Raw genomic sequence first — 19,806 nt, forward strand, 5'->3', positions numbered from 1 at the left:
GATATCCTTTACTAATTTTAAATAAATTATTTAATCATACAATTATTTTTTAAAATATTATTTTTTATTTTATGTACTAAAATACATAAATATTTATTTATTTTTATATTTAAACTGTTTAATAATATTTGTTCAAATGTTTAGATCATCCTGTAAACGAGAATATTGTAAGTACAATAATTTTAAAATAATATATTTTTAAAGAAAAAAATAAATTTCTAAAAAGATTATATAAATAATTGTTATATTAAAAAAACCAACTTTACAAAATAATAGTAAAATCTTTTATATTTTTTTCCATCATAAAATTGTTGCCCCATAATTATAATTTCATTTAATATACAAATATGTTTTATAAAAGAATATATTTTACTCAAGGCATTGAAAATAATAATACTAGAACAATTACATTAAAAAACTAAATAAAAATACTTGCTAAATATTTTCCTCAAACAAAAGATGCAAAATACTACATATTAAATAATAAAATTCATTTTCCAAACAGTATAAAGTATTGTCTCGAATGGCTTAGTAAAAGAAGGTTCTGATCGACGCACATGAAAGAAAAACAAGTTTCATATAAGCTTGTGATATTTACATATAATCGAGCAAACCAAAAGTTGGCTCTTTATTTTTTATATATTCTTCAAACATATATACTATATCATGCTACTACAGCAGTATGAGTAGAAGCTATCCCACAAAGCACTAATACCGTTACTAGCAGTAAGTAGTCTGCACCAGTTTCCTCCATTCTTTATGGCAGTGTGTAGCCTGTAAAACACAGAAAAGAGAAAATCAGTCATTGTCAAATAATTTTGTAGAATTTTGTAGAATGTTGTGTTAGATTTGATTGTGCGATAGTTTTTGTATCAATGATTCATCATCGAGATGAAAGAGTGTATAAGAAGAAGGAGATGAATGTACATAAAGAGTGTGATTCGAAACATTGATGCAAAAACTTTCACACAATCGAATTCAAACACAGCAAAACATCAGCATAATAGATTGTGGAAATCTAATATCATTAGACTTAAACTATTAAGCGTATAATGGTGATAAGAAGAAAAGAACATGGAGTTTAAGAAATGTATATATGATTGAAGGAACTTTTATTCTTACTTCCACACTTGTAGCCTGAGTGCTTGAGCTGAAAGTTGCAGCGCTTTGGAATGGTGAGTGCAGCCTGTGGATTGAAGGCCTTCTGAGATTCACCCAGCTTGATGAGAGCACAGAGACATGAAGGATTGCTTGCCACATCAAGAGCTGCAGCACAACACTTGGAGGAAACAGAAGCCTGTGGGTCTTGGCTTGCCTCTGCACATGGTGCCATTTTCAGGGCTGCAGCTTCTACTGAAGTGTTCCCACACTCTCCTTCACCCATTACCATATGTGCCATTAAAGCTACTGAAACTAGCATAACAATGATGGACTTGAACAGAGACTCCATTGGACTTCCTTTTTTATTTACTTCTTTTCTCTTGATGAAGAATGTTCTGATTTGTGTAGGATGGTTGGATTGTTTGTGTGGACTTTATAGGACTGTGAAAGTGGTGAAAATAGTGGATGAGAAAGTGGGCAGTCTTTGATTTGATTAGTTACCACAGAAAATGCAGGCATTTTGAGCACCCAACTTAGTGAAAGATGGGCATGAGAGGGATAGGGAAAGGGTGTAATTTAAAATTGCTATTTCATTATAGTGGAATTTACAGGTGTTGCTTACTTTATTGGTCTTATAAATAAGTTAATTATTTTGGGCAAATTTTGAGTGGCAGGGTGGCAGTATATGCGTATTCTAGGTTGATTGATTATGATTTTCACTGTTTCTCATCCAAAAGATGTCAATTCATTTTAATTTTTTTAGGGTAGTGTGTCACTAGTTTGTGTTGAGGTGGCTATATTCTTTATTTCATTTCAAACTGTGTCGGCTCAGCTCCATTGACACTCTGTAGATATAAGTGTTTGAGATCATGCAATAATCATAATGACGACATGGAGATTTTAGGTTTTTTCTAGCTTTGATTTACACATTATGTCTCTCTTTACATTTTTAAGTGAAGTGTTATTGTGTTTTTAATGTACACTAGTGGAAGGCGCAAATGAATATAATCTTTGTTTTACTTAAATTATTTCAGTATTATTAATCAATAACTCATTTTAAGAATTAAAATTGAGATTGATAGATATATTAAAAAAATTGTATTAAATTATTAATATTTAATTTTTTGTTTGATGTTGATTGATTCTTTAAAATGTTTTAATTGATTTGTTTCTATATCATTAAAAAGCTAAAAGACAGTATGAAATTAAAAGGAATTTATATTCTACTATTAATACTTTTATAAGGTTATTCTTTTAAAAAATGGGAGTTGTTCACAATTAAATTTAAAGGTTTACAATTATCTTTGAAGACTTAAAGATTCCCTTAAAAAGAAAAAAATCTCTTTGACTTTACATGCAATAAATGAATCTCATCTCAAATTTCGAATAATGTATATACTTTAAGAAAAACAGAACATAAAATCTTCCCCCACAAAAAGTTTGATTGAATATTCTACGTGGTAATAGTGGCTGAAAGCATTAAGATTTTAAGGTTCAAACATTTGAACTAAAAGAGATGTAGCATTCAAATTCAAGGAAAGTACAACCTTAAAGAAAAAAAAGGAATTGATGCCTCTTGTAAGATTTGGACAACTTGTTTTTCCTTTGAAGATTTTATTTTTTGAATTTTGTACATCATTTCATTCTATTGAAACAATTTTTTTGGTGGATTTCTCTTTCTCATGTTGTAGTATAGCAATCATGTATAAAACAAGAAACAATTTTATTCAATTTTGATATTTGTTGGCAAGAAAGTAGTAGAGCACAAAAAGTTACCATAGGTTTTGTCGCATTTCATTGCAAAGGGCTTGCAGAGCCCCAAACTAAAGGACCTTCATGCAAAGTAGGAGTAGTATGCACATGTCACATCTCATAGGAAGATATTTGTATATAGAAAGATGCAATGCAACTATTACTTTTTTTTGTCTTATTTGTTTAAAATGGGTAAGGGACTCCTTTTTTTAAAAGGTTTTCAGTTAATTGCAAATACCTTGTTATCCTTTTTATGTCATAGCTTGTTTACTGAAGTTTGTGCCTCTTTACCTTTTGAGAGGTGTCTTAAGTGTAAGTAGTACTAAATTTTTTTCTAGCATCCAATGACCTTATTGGCTATTATGTCCAAGTGTGTGCTCATTTTATGGTGAGACCATCCATGTCAAAAGGGGATTCAAAACTTTATTGATCGCCAAAATCCATGTTGCAAGTTTTTGGGGGAGTTTTATTAATATTAGATTGAGTTTTAGGGTTCTATCATGCCATGTTTCTTTTCACAATTGATTTGAAGGCCTTTATGGTAGCCAATGCTTTCAAAGAATCAACAAAGAGTTACACAAGAGATAGTTGTTGGTTTAATGAGTTTTGTCATACAAATTCAACACAAGGATGCACACAATAGGGGTATTCACTCTCTTTCAAGATTCTAGTGTCATGAATCTTTATTTGCAAAACAATGGATTTTGAAGATGCAATCATTTTAAGTGAGACGAGGCTAGGAATGATTGAGTGAGATTGGATTAGGAACGATTGCAAAGTCTATGAAAGTCATTATATATCCCTTCCATGCAAGACATTCATGTCATCCTAATAGAGAGGGTAGGTTTGTGTTCTTGAAACCATAATTGAGATAGAAAATTGAATTTATATATTTGAGTAGGCAAATATTTTAGAGTTTGGTAGTATCAAGGAAAATATTCAAGGAATGAGGGTACTTTCACATTATGGAAGACCTTGCTGTTAGAAATACTTCTAGTTGGTTGTCATTGATGTCAATCCCGATGATCTGGATTGGTTCGAATATTGCAGTATGTAGTGTATGCATATCATGCAGAATGTTGGCAATGTAGAGTAGTGGAAGATAGGTATGTATGTATGTAAGGCAATCAACAATTGTTGTATGCATGTTACAAATATGTTTTCTGATAGGTTGTTGCTTTATAAATGTGTAGTGTCAGTACGTTTTCTCTTAGTGTTTGAGTTTTGGTGTTGGTTGTGGTAATTGAGTTTGTGCTTTGGATGTATATGCAATGTAGTTTGGCGATATTTAGTTGATTTTTCTCAAGATTGCAGTGTTTCGCATTTTTTGTTTCATTGCAAATAAGATAGCACAATTTTGATATCCTAGTAGTCATTGCTTAAGATTGATGTATTCAAGTTATGGTGCTTTAGAAGTCATGCTTCAGAAGTTGTGCTCCAGAAATATATTCACTTCTGTAGTGTTTGATAGTTCTATGAGCTCCATTTTCCTTTGGCTTTTGAATTCTAATGATAATATTTTGATGATATGTTGTTCATGTCTTTAACATCCTTATGTTGAGTTGGATCGTGTTCTTTATGCCTTGGAAGTGTTTTCTTGTAGAAATTCGAGGTTATATTCATTTCAGGTCAAGCTGACCTTAAATATTTTTATTGTTGTTTTTCTTCGATGCTTGTAGCATGTGATCTAACCATTGCAGTATCAATTGGGAAAGTATTTTTGAGCCCGAATTAATGTACATTCTTATCGGTACACACACACACATATACATTTTATGTCTTCTGAAGTGAAGTATTGCAAAAGGGTGATGAGTGATAGAGTGAGAGAGATGATATTTGTGGGTGAAGAAGAAAGGAAAATCTAGTGTGACATTGATTGTGTGTGATTGGAGCAGGTAAATAGTGAATGAGTTATAAAGTTTCTTATTTAGATCTACTACAAGTAGTTATTGTGATGTCTGAGCTTAATACGAACTAATCCTATGCATATGTGTTAGGATTAATGACAACCCCAAAGATACTGAGAGGGGGGGTGGGTGTGAATTGGTATCTAACCAGTTGATAAAATATTTGACAATGTTAAGTATTTTGCATTCCAAAATAGTGTACCGATAAATAAGAGTTAATGCAATAAATAGGAACAATAAAGACAACATAGAAAACACACCATAACACAACATGTTTAACGAGGAAACCCGCAATGGGAAAAACCTCAGTGGGATTTGTGACCCACAATATTCACTCACTGGCCAATGAATGTATATTACTTACAATGTGGTGCCTGCACATGCAGGAAGGCCAACTGCCTACAGCTCACTACTTAATCTACAAAATGGAAGTCTCACTGACTTACAAAATAGATTATGAGAATCCAATACAATGTATTGTTACAATTCAGCATCTACTATGCCAGGTTCAGTACCGATTTAAGCTCATACTATAACCATAAACCTTATACAAAATCTTCCTTAATATTCGCTCATCTCTTCAATCTTTCTTCTCTCATACAAAATGATTTACAAGATCTCATACATATATGAGTCTATTACAATATGCCATGTCGGCTTTACAAAAGATATTTATAATTAAATACAATAAAGAAAAGTTTGTTCCTATCGGCTGGGGTGCTGGTATACATTGTTGCCATTGCCAGTGAAGTGCCTGCCGATGGTTTACCAAATGAATGCCACAAGGTTGCCATCAATGACAACACCTTCAATTCTCATTAGAGTGTATAATACCAACAATCTCCCCCTTTGGCATTGATGGCAACACTCAGGAGAAAAATAAAAAAACTGTTCCAAAAAGTGAAGTCCAAAAATTTGCCAAAAATGTGTGGTCCCCCTGAGCAGATGATCTCCTCTAATTAGCCATTTTTCTCTGTCTACTACTCCCCCTTTGAAATCAATGACAAAGGTTGTCAAAAATTGTCAAATGAGTGCAAAATTTCACCTTGAAGTTTGTAACCGGTTGGTTACAATCTGAAATATGTTAGCCAAAACCAAGTTTAAGCTCTATATGAATCTGTTGCCATCATTCATGGATGCCTCAATTCTTTGGATCATGCCAGTGAGATGATGCATATGCTCTTTCGGTGACCTTTCCCCTTGAATTAATGCCTTAGAGATCTCATTCCTTAGAGAGATAAGGTTGTCCAGTTTAGGACTAAGTTTATACTTAAGCTCTCTGGCATTTGCCTTGATCCTTGCTTTTTCTTTCCCTAATTTCTCCAACTTTTCTTCAAATCCTACTATTTCTTGCTCAATAACTGATATAGGTTCAGACAAACCAATGATATTATCAGCTATATCATCTATTTCCTTTTGTACTCTTCTTATTTCCTTTTCAATGTCCTATGTCAATAATTGTGGCTTGCATGTATCCCTGTATAGTTCCTTATACTCCAAATTTGTTGTATTCAGTGCCGGTAAAAGTGTGTTAATGTGTTCCGTGCACTTCTTTATTGTGTCCTCAAAGAATTTTTCTTTTTCTTTTTCCATTTTCTCTTTGAATGTATCCTCATTTATTTGATCAACTGTTATTACATTTCCAACAATGAATTTAGATAATGTGTCTAACTGACTTAAAGAATCCTTTACATGATCTAGATTGCATTTTGGTGCAATCATCTTAAGAATAGGTATAGTGTCATCAATTTCCTTCTAGGCCAATGCATTACAATCAATTATCTTCTTAATTGAGTCCAAGAGTACCTCTGTCACATTTGTAGGTCTGAATTCACTTAGTGAAGTACCCGATGTCTAACCAACTGCCTTTATAATTTCAGTGCTTCCAGTGGGAGTAACCAATTTGCTTGAATCAACCTCTGGTGGATGAGTCTGAGTTTGCATTTCAACTAGCAATGGTTTGGGTTTCTCAGTTATTACCGGTTGAACTATCTCAATATGTACCTGTGCCTCTACTGGTTTCTTTGTGTTATTTGCTGCCGGTATCTCTGTCACTGTCTCTGCAGGTTTCTCAGTGCTAGCATCAATACTACTAGTATTCAATCCACTATCCAAGGGTTGCTCTAAATGCTCTATTTTCTCTGTTTGTGTTTCAACCTCAACATTTTCTATCGGTTGCTCAACAATGTTTCCAGTAATATCATTCTTCAACTCTATGCTATCCTTATCCACAATAATGTTCACTTCCCGAGTATCAATATTCATGGTGAATAGAATTTTTGATTCAGGGTTAGTGTCATCATGTGTTGTGTTTGCATTTTTAGTAGCCGGTATGTCATCAGTATGCACCAGTGTAGTAAGCAAGGGTGGTGGTAAGTTGTCAGTTATTTTTATGTTTGGTATTCCACCAAATTTTCCTTTTGCTTTGTCTCTGTCCTTCTGATATACCTTGAAGGTTTTCTTAGGTCTGTTTAATTCTTCCTATTTTTCTTTTTCTACAAAAAGGATATCCCATTTGTCAGCTGTTTCCTTTGCAATTTCATTAACTCTACCAGCCATTAGGCTCACATGCCGGTGACCACTGGCAAAGACTGATCTATTGGCTTCACAAATTAATTCATTAATCTCTTCTTTAGAGCCAACTGGATGTACAACTAGAAGTTTTTTAATCTTAAGTTTCTTGTCTAACTCCATAACTGCAATCCTTTTTGCATCTAACCTTCTATACAATTCATTTGGTAAGTCATCTACAACTTCAATCAACACTTTCTTGTAAATGTCCAGATGTAGAATTACACTGTTTCAATACTTTCTTTTTTAGAATGAGTGAATGTATTATACAGTTTGCTCACATTTGCCAAGTTGTCGTCATTAGTGATTTCACTCAATAAGTTGTCCAAAGGTGGTATGGCCCATTTTTGTTTCTTCTTGGGTGTTAGCTTCTTTGTCGGTTGTCTTATCACCTGTTGCTTCTTTCTTGTTTTCTTGGGTGAAGGAGAGGGTACCGGCGAAGGTTTTCTCTTCCTATCAACTCTCTTGAACTCAACAAGTATTTCACTGTCAGATGGTGTACCAACCGGTGAAATATATGCCTCCAGTTGTAAACCTTCCATTTCACTTTCCTTAATTCCAGTAATGTTCATGATATTTTCTTTTATTTCCTTTGCTTGTTTTGTTTCACTCCTTATGTACTTTTCTCTTTTCTTTCTTTGTTTCATTGTCTGTACACCGCTCTTAATTGTTTCTGCATTACCAAAAACCTTTTTGTGGGTTCTCTAGGTGCTTCTAACAACACTTTAGCATAAGTTTCAATAATATTTACATTTGCCTCATATCCCATTTTAGTTACCCATATAGTTCTAGGAAGAACTGCTTCCATCCATATTTCATCCTTTTTAATCACAAAACATATTTCTTTTTCATATTTGTCTACTACACTCTGTGTTTGTCTCTCTCTGGTTTTCATTTTTACTTGGAAAGCTTTGAAATACTTAGTTATATTGTTTTCTTTAGTAGTACCCATGCCGGTGAAATCTTCTTGCAATTGTTTGCCTATTGGTATGTCATATCCAAAGTCTTTCCTTCTAATACTGGGAATTTCTTTTGAGAAATGCAACATAAGGCATACCAAAAGATTACCAAAATGAAATGTCCCTTTCTTATCACCTTTTATCTTTTTCAGGTTGTCTATAAGTTCATCTTTTAGCCATTCACATACATCTTGCATCCTTATTTACCATATCATAAAACCATACTTATGAATCTGACATTTATATCCTTGATGTCATTTACTCTCAAATATCTACTATCAAATGTTGCTCCTATTAAGTTCATGATTGTGTTGTTAGGTACCTTCTTTGTCTTGTCTGACCTGCTACCAGTGGAGGGTAAACCTGTCATTGCCCTAATTGCTTCCTTGGTGAGTTTGTAGACTGAATCTAACCAAAAAAATTCTCCATGTACCCTTCTAAGGACAATTCTCACTACTTTGGAAATTCAGGGATGTCCAAGATTTCCATAAAACCTAAGGTCTCAATTATCTTGTGTTCGGGTTTGACATTGCCATTTTCATCATAGATTACAGTTTTAAACATCTTTAACACTTGTTCAGAACCTAATTCCTCAATATTGCAGTGAATATAAATCCTAGGGTCTTCAACATAAGCTACACCTTTAGGAATTTTTGAAAATGCACCTATGAAATCATCTTGCTTAGCTATCTCGGGAATGATTTTGAAAATGGTCCTAGGGTGTTTTACAACTTCCACAATAGTAGGGTTTGCAATAAATTCCAGAGAAGAAGAGGAAGCCATTTGAAAAATACCTTAAGTTGCCTAATAAAGGTTGAGTGCTTGAAATAAATCACTTCACTTCTTCGCCTTGAATGTCTTCGCTCAGATTTCACGCTCTCTACAAGTTTGAATGCTCAGTGAATCAAAAAAGAGGGAAAATTGATGATTTATAATGACTTTTCTTTCAACAACCGTATTAAATGCTCACCGGTTAAGTGAAACTTAACACATCTGTTGGTGGAGAAGAGGTCTGTCTTCTCACCATCAACCGAGGGTAAATTTGTATGATATTCAACTTGTTGTAATACCCCAAAAGGGTTACTTTTCAGTTGGATGAAGAATCTCTTGCTGGTGGAGTAAAACTTTGTTCTATTGGTGAAGGAATAGTCTCATCAACATATCTCTCTTTCTAATCCATTGTTTTGAAAATTATTTCTTTACCCCATCTACCTTCTCTTTGCCTTTCAAACTGGGTCCTTTATTATTTGCCGGTGAAGTCTTACTTCTACAAAATTTTGTAATATGTGTAATCTTGTTACAATCATAGCAAGTCACATTATTCTTCTGAATAGCCTTTCCATTTCCTATGCCGGTTTGTGTTCTGCATTGATTAGATAAGTGTCCAAATCTTCCACAAACATAACATCTCACGTTCATTCTGCAGTTTTCTGAATTGTGACCAATTTTGTTTCATTTGGAACATTGACCGGTGGGTGTATTAATGTTCTGATTGTTTCTAGATCTACACTGATTTGTTCTATGGCCATACTTGTTATAGTTAAAGCATTTCTCATTAAATTTGTAAGCATTAGGTTGTCTTACCGGTTTACTATGATCATGATTGTTTGCAATACCAAAACTTTCTCCAACTTCAAATCCAAGTCCATTAGTATCTCCATTAGGTTTCTGACTTTTCAGCATATTATCAAGTTCTTCTGAACTTTTCTTGAATTTCTCTTTATGTTGATTTGCAGTAGTCAACTCATTTTCAAGAATTCACATCTGTCTCATAAGTCCAATTTTATCATGTTGCATGTGTATTAAATCTGTCTTCAACATATCATTTTCATGACTGAGTCTTAGATTTTCATTTCCAGCATCATTGAGTCTCCTAGTCAAGTCATCTTTATTCTTCTTCCTGTCTTCAATGTCTTTACAAAATCTCATAGTCATATCTTGCATTTCATTCCTCATAGTACTATTTTCTTGCCTTAATTTGTTCACAAGATCATTAAGAGTTTCCTTTTCATCATCAACACTCTACATCTTCTCATGAAGTTCTTTTCTTTTATTTCTAGAAATAGTAAGATTCTCTCAAAGTCCTTGAATGAATTCCTGTGCAGTCCTCAGATCATCTTCAAGTTTGATATTCTTCAACTTCTCTTCATCATAGTCCACAAGAGATCCTTCTAATTGTTTTCTTAAGTTCTCCATCTGTATCGGTGTCAGAACTTCCTCAAGCTGTTAGACTTTTGAAAATAGAGGACTAGGCTCTGATACCAATTGTTAGGATTAATGACAGTCCCAAAGATACTGAGAGGGGGGGTGAATCAGTATCTAACCAGTTGACAAAATATTTGACAATGTTAAGTATTTTGCATTCCAAAACAATGTACCGATAAATAAGAGTTAATGCAGTAAATATGAACAATAAAGACAACATAGAAAACACATCATAATACAAGATGTTTAATGAGGAAACTCGGTGTGGGAAAAACCTCAATGGGATTTGTGACCCACAATATTCACTCACTGGCCAATGAATGTATATTACTTACAATGTGGTGCCTGCACATGCAGGAAGGCCAACTGCCTAGAGCTCACTGCTCAATCTACAAAATGGAAGTCTCATTGACTTACAAAATGGATTATGAGAATCCAATACAATGTATTGCTACAATTCAACATCTACTATGCCAGGTTCAGCACCAGTTTAAGCTCATACTATAACCATAAACCTTATACAAAATCTTCCTTAATATTCGCTCATCTCTTCTATCTTTCTTCTCTCATACAAAATGATTTACAAGATCTTATAGATATACGAGTCTATTATAATATGCCATGTTGGCTTTACAAAAGATATTTACAATTAAATACAATAAAGAAAAGTTTGTTCCTATCAGCTGGGGTGCCAATATACATTGTTGCCGCTGTCGGTGAAGTGCCTGCTGGTGCCGGTGCCAATGCCATGTTCTCATTAGAGTGTATAATGCCAACAATATGTAGATGCAATATTCTTAGTTCATACTTATTTTCTTGGCAGCGATCCTTTCGACTGTGAGTCATTGTAATTCAAGAAATGTGATCTCTAGGTAATGAGCCCCTTGATAGTGAGCCTTTGTAATTCTATATAACTAGTTATATCATCTTGAGAGTTAACCCTCTCTGTGGTTTTTCCCATTTGGGTTTTTCACGTATAAAAATCTGGTATCTCTCTTATGGTTGTGTATAGCTTGCATTTCATTTTTATTGCATATATCCTTTTATTCTAAGTTTAATTGAGATCAAGTTAAATTTTAGAATTTCAGATTATTTTGTTTTGAGAATATTGATTAACCCCCCTCTTATTTTTCTGGTCCATTTAATGATGGTATTAGAGCTCGGTTCCTTGTTGCTAGCTTAACCGCTTGAGGGAGATATTGATTTGAACAAATGGCTCCTATTTATATGGTAGGAGAATATTATTTGGATGAAGAATCAAAGACAACCATTAAATATATAGAGAGTGTGGAATCTAAGAATGAAAATTTGAAAGAGAATGTCAAGATAGCAAATTATTGTTTCAAGAAGTTGAGAGATCAAATTCAAAAGTTCAAAGAAAGGTAGCATGAAGTTAACAAAGAGTTAAAACAAACAAATAAGATTGTTGTGAGTCTAAAGCTGCAATTTGAATAAAGCAAGAAAGTGGAAGAAAGTCTAAAGGATACAATTAATTAGAAGACAAAATAATGTGAGAAGTTTGAATGAGAACTATTGAAGCTAAATTTAGAAATAAAAGTCAGTGAAAGCAATGCATTATTAGATAAACTATTGACCATGCAAAAATCTCATAAGGACAAAGAAGGATTAGACTTTTTCGGTGAATGCTCAAATTAGAATGACAAAGTGAAAGACAAGGAGAAGGTGGAAGTTGAGAAGAAACCTGAAGATTCAACTATGGTCTGAAATCCAGGACCTGCTGCAAATAGACCTCTAGTTTGGCAACCAAATGCTCAAAGGTACTCATCATTCAATGGTTTTTTTTATTGCAGAAATTTTGGACATAAAGCTATATATTGCAGATGCAAAGTAAATTAGGATACTCAATGCCTTTATTGTAAAGGTTTTGGAAAAATGCTAATAACTACAGTAATCAAGTCATGAATAGTGATGGACTCGAAAAGCACTGAGAGGGGGGGGGTGTGAATCAGTGACACCAAATAAAACACTACTTCAAACACTAACTGGTAGATGAACTTATCCAAGCATTTAAACAAAATACATGCTATCCAAAATGATAAAACAACATCCACAAAAAGTAAAGCATCCACCATAACACAAGTGTTTTATACGTGGAAAACCCAAATAGGTAAAAACCATGGTGAGAAGGAACTCACAAGTTAACTATCTGCAGTAATAGATAACTGACCGGTTAAGGTCTACAAAGTGCTCTGCTAGGAGCGAATCTTTTTAGAGATCCCAAGCTTGATTATAAGCTTATACCCTATTAGGAGTAACCTCATTGAAGGATTTGAGAATCCAAACTAATGGATCACCTTGTTAGAGGATTTGTACAATGAAGCTTGCTAGAGCTTACCTGATTAGGGGATTTGATTTTGTTGTAATGATTGGAAAACAACAAGAATGAATTAATTTGTTTTGAGTAGCACAATATTTGCTTGATCAGATCCTTCTAAGTACATTCAACACTGCTCTTCATCTTAACACTTATCACTCTTCAAAAAAATCTTTTACTCTTGATGCATATCAGTATTCACATACCATCATTCTCTATTAGTTTCAAATGATTCACTAAGATGTGTTTAAATAGACATTCAAATCTTATGTCAGCCTAAGGAAATCAAAACACAATTTCCTAGGTGCAGTGTATCTAGACAAGTAATCATAACTCATCACAAAAATGACCTTCAAGAAGTCGGTGTTGGTAACTCATCACAAAAATGACTGTCAAGAAGTTGGTGCTGGTAATTCATCACAAAATCACATACCGGTTAGAACAGTCAATACCGGTTGGAACAAAATATGTGATCTGTTGTCCTGGAATCTTCTGCTTGATCTCCATCTCCATCTTCATCTTCATCTTCATTTTGATGCGGACTTAGTGTAGCCACAGGTTATCTCTTAAGCACATATCGGTTGACACAAAGTACCAGTTAGAGATAAGCCTTAATCATACCGGTTGTCAGTGTAAACCAATTGAAGTTACACCAATAGTCAATGTAATCATATGTGTGTGTGAGAGTGTTTCATCAATGACAACAAGTGATGAATACATTACAATCATCATCAAGCCAACAGTCTCCCCCTTTGGCATTGATGGAAACACTTAGAAAATTTTAGAGTAATACAATACCGCTAAGTGTGCATACACAACATATTTACACATGTGCTCATACTCCCCTTTAATGCAATACTCCCCCTTAATGTATGCATAAATATAAAATTTTCAAAAACACACATACATATTATTACTCCCCCTTTGACAACAATGCCAAAATGATAAAGTAATATATATATATATATAGAAAGTCTGTATCAAAGTGTTCGACATATATTACAACTTAAAAAAAAGTTCATGCATTGGCTAATCTCAGAAAAATATCATTGAAGTTCTTCTTCATCTATGATAAAGCATTTTCCCATGATTCCTATATGGTAGCAGTATACTCAAATGTAGACATCAATTGGGAATGAAATTCTTCCATTGAGTCTAGCGTGCAGGTTTCAGGAGTAGCAAGAATAGCTTTTGCATTAGAGTAGGCTCTCTGAAGAATGTCAACCTATGAGGTGAGCAAACTCTTGAGCTCTTTTAGAGATCAAAGTCTCTTAGCCTTCTCAATATCATTCCTGTGCAATCTGTCATGTAAATCATCTACAGAACGGTTAAAGGAATGAATGGAGTCCTGGAGTGGGACACATGCCTTGCAAATCCGTTCCATTTCTTGCTCAGTTTCAATTTGACTCTTAGAAATATTAGAGTTAAAGAAAGAAACATTGGAGGTAGAAGCAAGATACTTTCCTCTAGATTCAATAGCTTTCTTCAACAAACTTCCATTATGAGATAAAGCCATTTTGCCACTTTCAATGTTCTTTGCTAGTTTATCTCCATATTTCTTCTTGTGGCTCTTCTTAGCAGACATTTGAACAACATCTTCAAGTGACTTGATTTGATCAGATGCATCTGCAACTAATTGACCAAGTTTGCTAATGGGTGTAGGAATATGTGCAACATCTGTTTTTGGTAGTAAACCAGACAAAATTTCTATTGCATTCTAGATTGTCTCCACTTCAATCCTTTTCTCTTTCAGTCTCTTCTTATGTGTTCTAGATTGCATAACATTAGCAATCTTCATCATTTATGATGCGCTCAAAGTGTTCATATCAATGGGTCCTGAAATACTTAAAGAGCCATCATCATCATAATCTTCAAGTAGTTTCTGCTTCGCCAGCTTAGAAGGTACACTTTTAATGATGGCTCTCTCTGTGTTATGCTCTATTGTCTCTACAGGTAACTGAGTGAAAACTTTCTTAGTAGACTCCTTTTGAGTGTCTTCAATGACCGGTGGAGATTGGGGTTTCTCCGGTTGTTCTGTTGTCGGTTCATTGTCCACTTTCAGTTGAGTAGCTGGTTGATCAACTAATGTAACCTATACTTCAATATTTGTAGGAGGCTCCATATCTGGTGCAGTGGTGTCTCCAGATAGGTCTACTATGTTGTGAACATCTTCATCAACAAGAATAATGAAATCATCCTTCTTCTTGATTGGATAGACCATGTCAGGTTGAAGAATCTCATCTTCATCCATTTTTGATCGAGGAACATCATCTGTAGTATCATCCTTATTGCCAGAGTGGATGAGTTTGTCCCTCTTTTTGATTACATAGGCTTGTTGATGTGTCTCAGACTCAATAACTACCCTTTTTGCATTAAGAAGCTTCAATCTTCTCATTTTAAAATCAAAATATAATTTGTATTTCTCAACTAAAGCACTAATTCCATCCGACGATAAATTGGGGAAATATTGTACAAATATTTCATGAATTATATGATTTTCCAATTGAATAGCTTCGTCCCATTTATCCAAAAGAGTATTATACAAAGAGATTGAAATATCTTTTTCCAAGTCATGCGGAAATCTATTGTAATGACTCAAATAAGTTATTGTCTATTGAATGACTTGCTTTTGCTCATCTTCAGTGAAAGAATCATAATATTCTTTGACATTATGAAACCTATTTCTTCCCAGTGTCTTCATTGGTCTCTCAAAAACCGTTTCAGGTTTGTAGGTAGCAATATCTATAGGTGTAGTTTCCTTCGACACTACCTTTACCTTCTTGGGTGTTCTGTCGGTTTCTTTTTCCTTCTTTGGTTCTTCTTCAGAATTTGTACCCTTAGACTCTGGTTGCAAAATCAATTTCCGATTTCTCTTCTTTGGTGCACTATCCTTCTTTACATATACTTTAGGTGCTAGTTCCTTTTTGGTTAGGACACTTCGAGTCACCCTTGTGGTCTTTTTCATAGGAGACTTCTCATTAGACTTCCTTTTCTTTCCTTTCTCCTTAGTTGCAAGTACAGTACCAGTTTCTGTAGGTACAACTTGGACTGCCACAATGTCCAATTTTGCCTTCTGTTTATCTTTAGGTGATGCTAACAGGGTATTAGCATAGCCAACCAGTAAATCATGATTAACCTCATAGCTCATATCTTTGATCTCTTCCTCTCTAGGCTCAATTGCTTGCGTCAAGCAAAAGTCAGTGGTAACAATGAAGATTATGTCTTTTCCAAAGTGTTTTACCACATCTTCAGGTAACCTCATTCTCATGCTCATATTTTTTTGAAATTCATTAAAATACTTATTCAAGGCAACTGAAAAAGTATTCTTCATAGCCTTAATGCTATTCTTGATCTGTGCATTGACCGGTTGGTCTTTTGACCATTCAATATCCCCAATTCCCGATAGGAAGTTTTGAAAATAGAAAAATAATCCTGCTAGTAGCTGACCATATTTGAATTTTTGGGTGCTGTCCTTCTGAATGGATTCCAAATTTTTAACTAATTGACTTCTAATGGCTTCACATATATCATAATTTGCATTATCAACAATCATTTTATGTGGTGTATGAATTGCTACAGATGGAACACTGTTAAGTCTACTAGAGTAAAATACCTAGTAGCCTATCACCATTGTTGCTAGTTTCACTATAGGGTCTTTAATATTGTTGATATAAAAAGCACGCTTATTAGATGTAGAACAGGTTAATTTGAATACTATATCCTTTGAAATTCGTCTTAGCATAAGAATTTCACCGATTGAGAAATAACCTGTTACAACCCTAATAGCTTCCTTGGTTATTGTATGAGTCCTTTCTAAATACATGTTCTCTCTGTGGACTCGACTCAAAATGATTCTTATGTGTTCATCCTCAAAATCTTCAAGAAAGTAGGCGGCATTATGAAAACCTTTTTCAAAAACCCTAGCATATTTTGTTTCAATTTTTTCGTTCTTATCACAAAGTGATTTCAACTGTGTATAGATGTGTAGAGTTCCTAAATCTTCTACTTGCAATCTATATAGTTGGACAAGTCACCTTTGACCACAACCCCACTCGGGACTTGTGATAATGCATTATAAGACATAATTTCATCGGCCTTTAGAGCTTCCTTAGGTTCAACAATGATCATCAACCTCTCTACAGACTTAGAAGTAGATGCCATTCTAGATAAGTAAGTTTCAAAGCGGTATACTCAAAGAAATACCTTGTTTCTTGCATGTCGCTGCATTTCCCGGTTGAAATGCCCAAATGCACACCCATTCACCACTTTGAAACTTTCGATTCAACTTAAATTCTCTAATCACAAAACAATTCACCAATCGACAACAAGACAATCTTGTTCAGCTCTGCAATCGCTTCAAATTTATTTTCTCGAAAGAGAGGGTAAAAATTATAAGGCAAAACTTGTTTTTATCCCTTTTTACAAACTGTAATAAATGCTCACACTTTAGGTTACAAACCCTAATTTCATTGCTTAAGTGAAATACCAGTGGATAACACGTCAACAAAAAGTCTCCAAAATTCAAAATTCAAAAATTCTTTTCCTCTGATTTAACAAGGGTCCGAAGATGTTTTACCATTAAGCTCCCCTTAGCCATGTTAAATAGGGTTAAGTCACCAGTGCCAGGTTCTCTTCACTTGGTGAAGGAACAATTTCTTCTTCAGGCGAATCATCATTTTTCTTCTTCCAAGTCCGGTTCATATCCTTGATGGTTTTCTCAACATCAACTTTCTGCTTGCCTTTCTGATCTTTGAAAGAGTTGACCGGTTTGCTATTTCTTGATCTACAAAATTTTACTAAGTGCCCCAATTTGTTGTAGTGATAGCATACCATATGAGGTGCTCTCCATGGTCTGGTGTTCACCTTTCCATTCTTCCTCCTGCATGTTGCAGCAGTGTGACCACTACCACGACAGATCAAATAGGTTTCTCTCCAACTGTTTTCCATTTCATAACCATTTGACCGGTGGTCATAGGATTTGTACTGGTTTGGGTTCTGGTTCATAGGAGGTTTTGGGACAACTCCTTTAAGTCTTGGTGCATAACTTCCAGAGTTTCTCATAACCAACTTGCACTCAAAAGCTCTATGTCCAAACTTGTTGCATGCATAACAGTGACCATTAAATCTACTAGTTCTAGCCACATTGTTTTGTATGTAAGGAAAGTTATTGTAAGCCTTGCTCCTACATACATTGGCAGTATGTCCTTCCTTAAGATAGTTAAAGAAAACATGTTAAAAAATTTTCTTACCTTTACTCTTGCTATTGTTCTTAGGTGCTGATTGCTCCTTTGGTGCATCACTCTTGGTTCCAGAGGTTTGACCTTCCTCATATCTAGAGAAACCAAGTCCAATGGTATCCTTTGATGGCTTCACCGATTCCAGCTTTTGTTCCAACATAGCAGCACTCCGGTTGAACTTAGCAAGTATCTACTTTGTCTCAGCAAGTTCCTTGGAAAGAGCATCATTGGTCTCCATCAAGGTTTCATTCTGAGAAATAGTTGCATTCAGTTCAGCTTGTATTTCTTCTTTCTCTTCTTTATCCTCCTGCAGATAGGCAGTAATGGTATCGATTTCTTGTTTCAAATTAAATATCTCATGCTCCTTGTCCTTTACCAAATCTTCAAATTTTCTTCTGTTTTCTAGCTCCTGACTCATCCTGATAGTCAGTCCTTCCAGCTCTCTCCTAAGGTTAGTTTTGGATTCATTTAGTTTCTCCACTTCTCCAACTAGGGCATCCATGTCTACATCATCAGACGAGTTGTTTTCAGTAAATTCCATCAACTCCTCGACAAGCTCTCTTCTCTTGGCTAAAGAGGCTTTAAACTTGATCTTGAGTTCATCATATGCTCTCTCAAATTCAACCAAATGATGAGTGAGTTCCCTCATGTTGTATTCCCCCATATCTCCTTCCAAGTGGTTAGACCTATAGAAAGGTAGGCTCTGATACCAATTGATGGACTTGAAAAGCACTGAGAGGGGGGAGGGGTGAATCAATGACACCAAATAAAACACTACTTTAAACACTAACCAATAGATGAACTTAACCAATTATTTAAACAAAATACATGCTATCCAAAATTATAAAACAACATCCACAAAAAGTAAAGCATCCACCATAACACAAGTGTTTTATACGTGGAAAACCAAAATAGGTAAAAACCATGGTGAGAAGGAACTCACAAGTTAACTATCTGTAGTAATAGATAACTGACCCGTTAAAGTCTACAAAGTGCTTTACTAGGAGTGAATCTTGTTAGAGATGCCAAGCTTGATTAGAAGCTTATACCCTGTTAAGAATACTACCTTGTTAGGAGTAACCTTGTTGGAGGATTTGAGAATACAAACTAATGGATCACCTTGTTAGAGGATTTATACAATGAAGCTTGCTAGAGCTTACCTAGTTAGGGGATTTGATTCTACTGTAATGATTAAAAAACAACAAGAATGGATTGATTTGTTTTGAGTAGCACAATATTTTCTTGATCACATCCTTCTAAGTACATTCAATAGTGCTCTTCATCTTAACACTTATCACTCTTCAACAAAATCTTTTACTATTGATGCATATTAGTATTCACATACCATCATTCTCTATCAATTTCAAATGATTCACTGAGAAGTGTTTAAATAGACATTCAAATCTTATGTCGGCCTAAGGAAATCAAAACACAATTTCCTAGGTGTACTGTATCTAGACAAGTAATCATAACTCATCAAAAAAATGACCGTCAAGAAGTCAGTGCTGGTAACTCATCAAAAAAATGACCATCAAGAAGTTGGTGTGGGTAACTCATCACAAAATCAGATACCTATTAGAACATTCAATACCGGTTGGAACAAAACATGTGATCCGTTGTCCTGGAATCTTCCTCTTGATCTCCATCTTCATCTTCATCTTCATTTAGATGCTGACTTAGTGTAGCCACAGGTTATCTCTTAAGCACATACTGGTTGACACAAAGTACCAGTTAGAGAT

The 19,806-nt window shown here is 34.5% G+C and overlaps 1 protein-coding gene across 1 annotated transcript; it reads right to left on the reverse strand.

The window, feature by feature from the left end:
- Positions 1-558: 558 nt before the first annotated feature.
- Positions 559-1,500, reverse strand: LOC131054853 (uncharacterized). Its single transcript, XM_057989478.1, has 2 exons — positions 1,123-1,500; positions 559-774 (listed from the first exon to the last, which is right to left on the reverse strand). Exons 1-2 carry the CDS (start codon positions 1,448-1,450, stop codon positions 758-760), a joined length of 345 nt encoding a protein of 114 aa, XP_057845461.1. The 5' UTR covers positions 1,451-1,500; the 3' UTR covers positions 559-757.
- Positions 1,501-19,806: the final 18,306 nt, after the last annotated feature.

Source organism: Cryptomeria japonica, chromosome 8, assembly GCF_030272615.1.
Source record: "Cryptomeria japonica chromosome 8, Sugi_1.0, whole genome shotgun sequence".
Taxonomy (NCBI): Eukaryota; Viridiplantae; Streptophyta; class Pinopsida; order Cupressales; family Cupressaceae; genus Cryptomeria; species Cryptomeria japonica.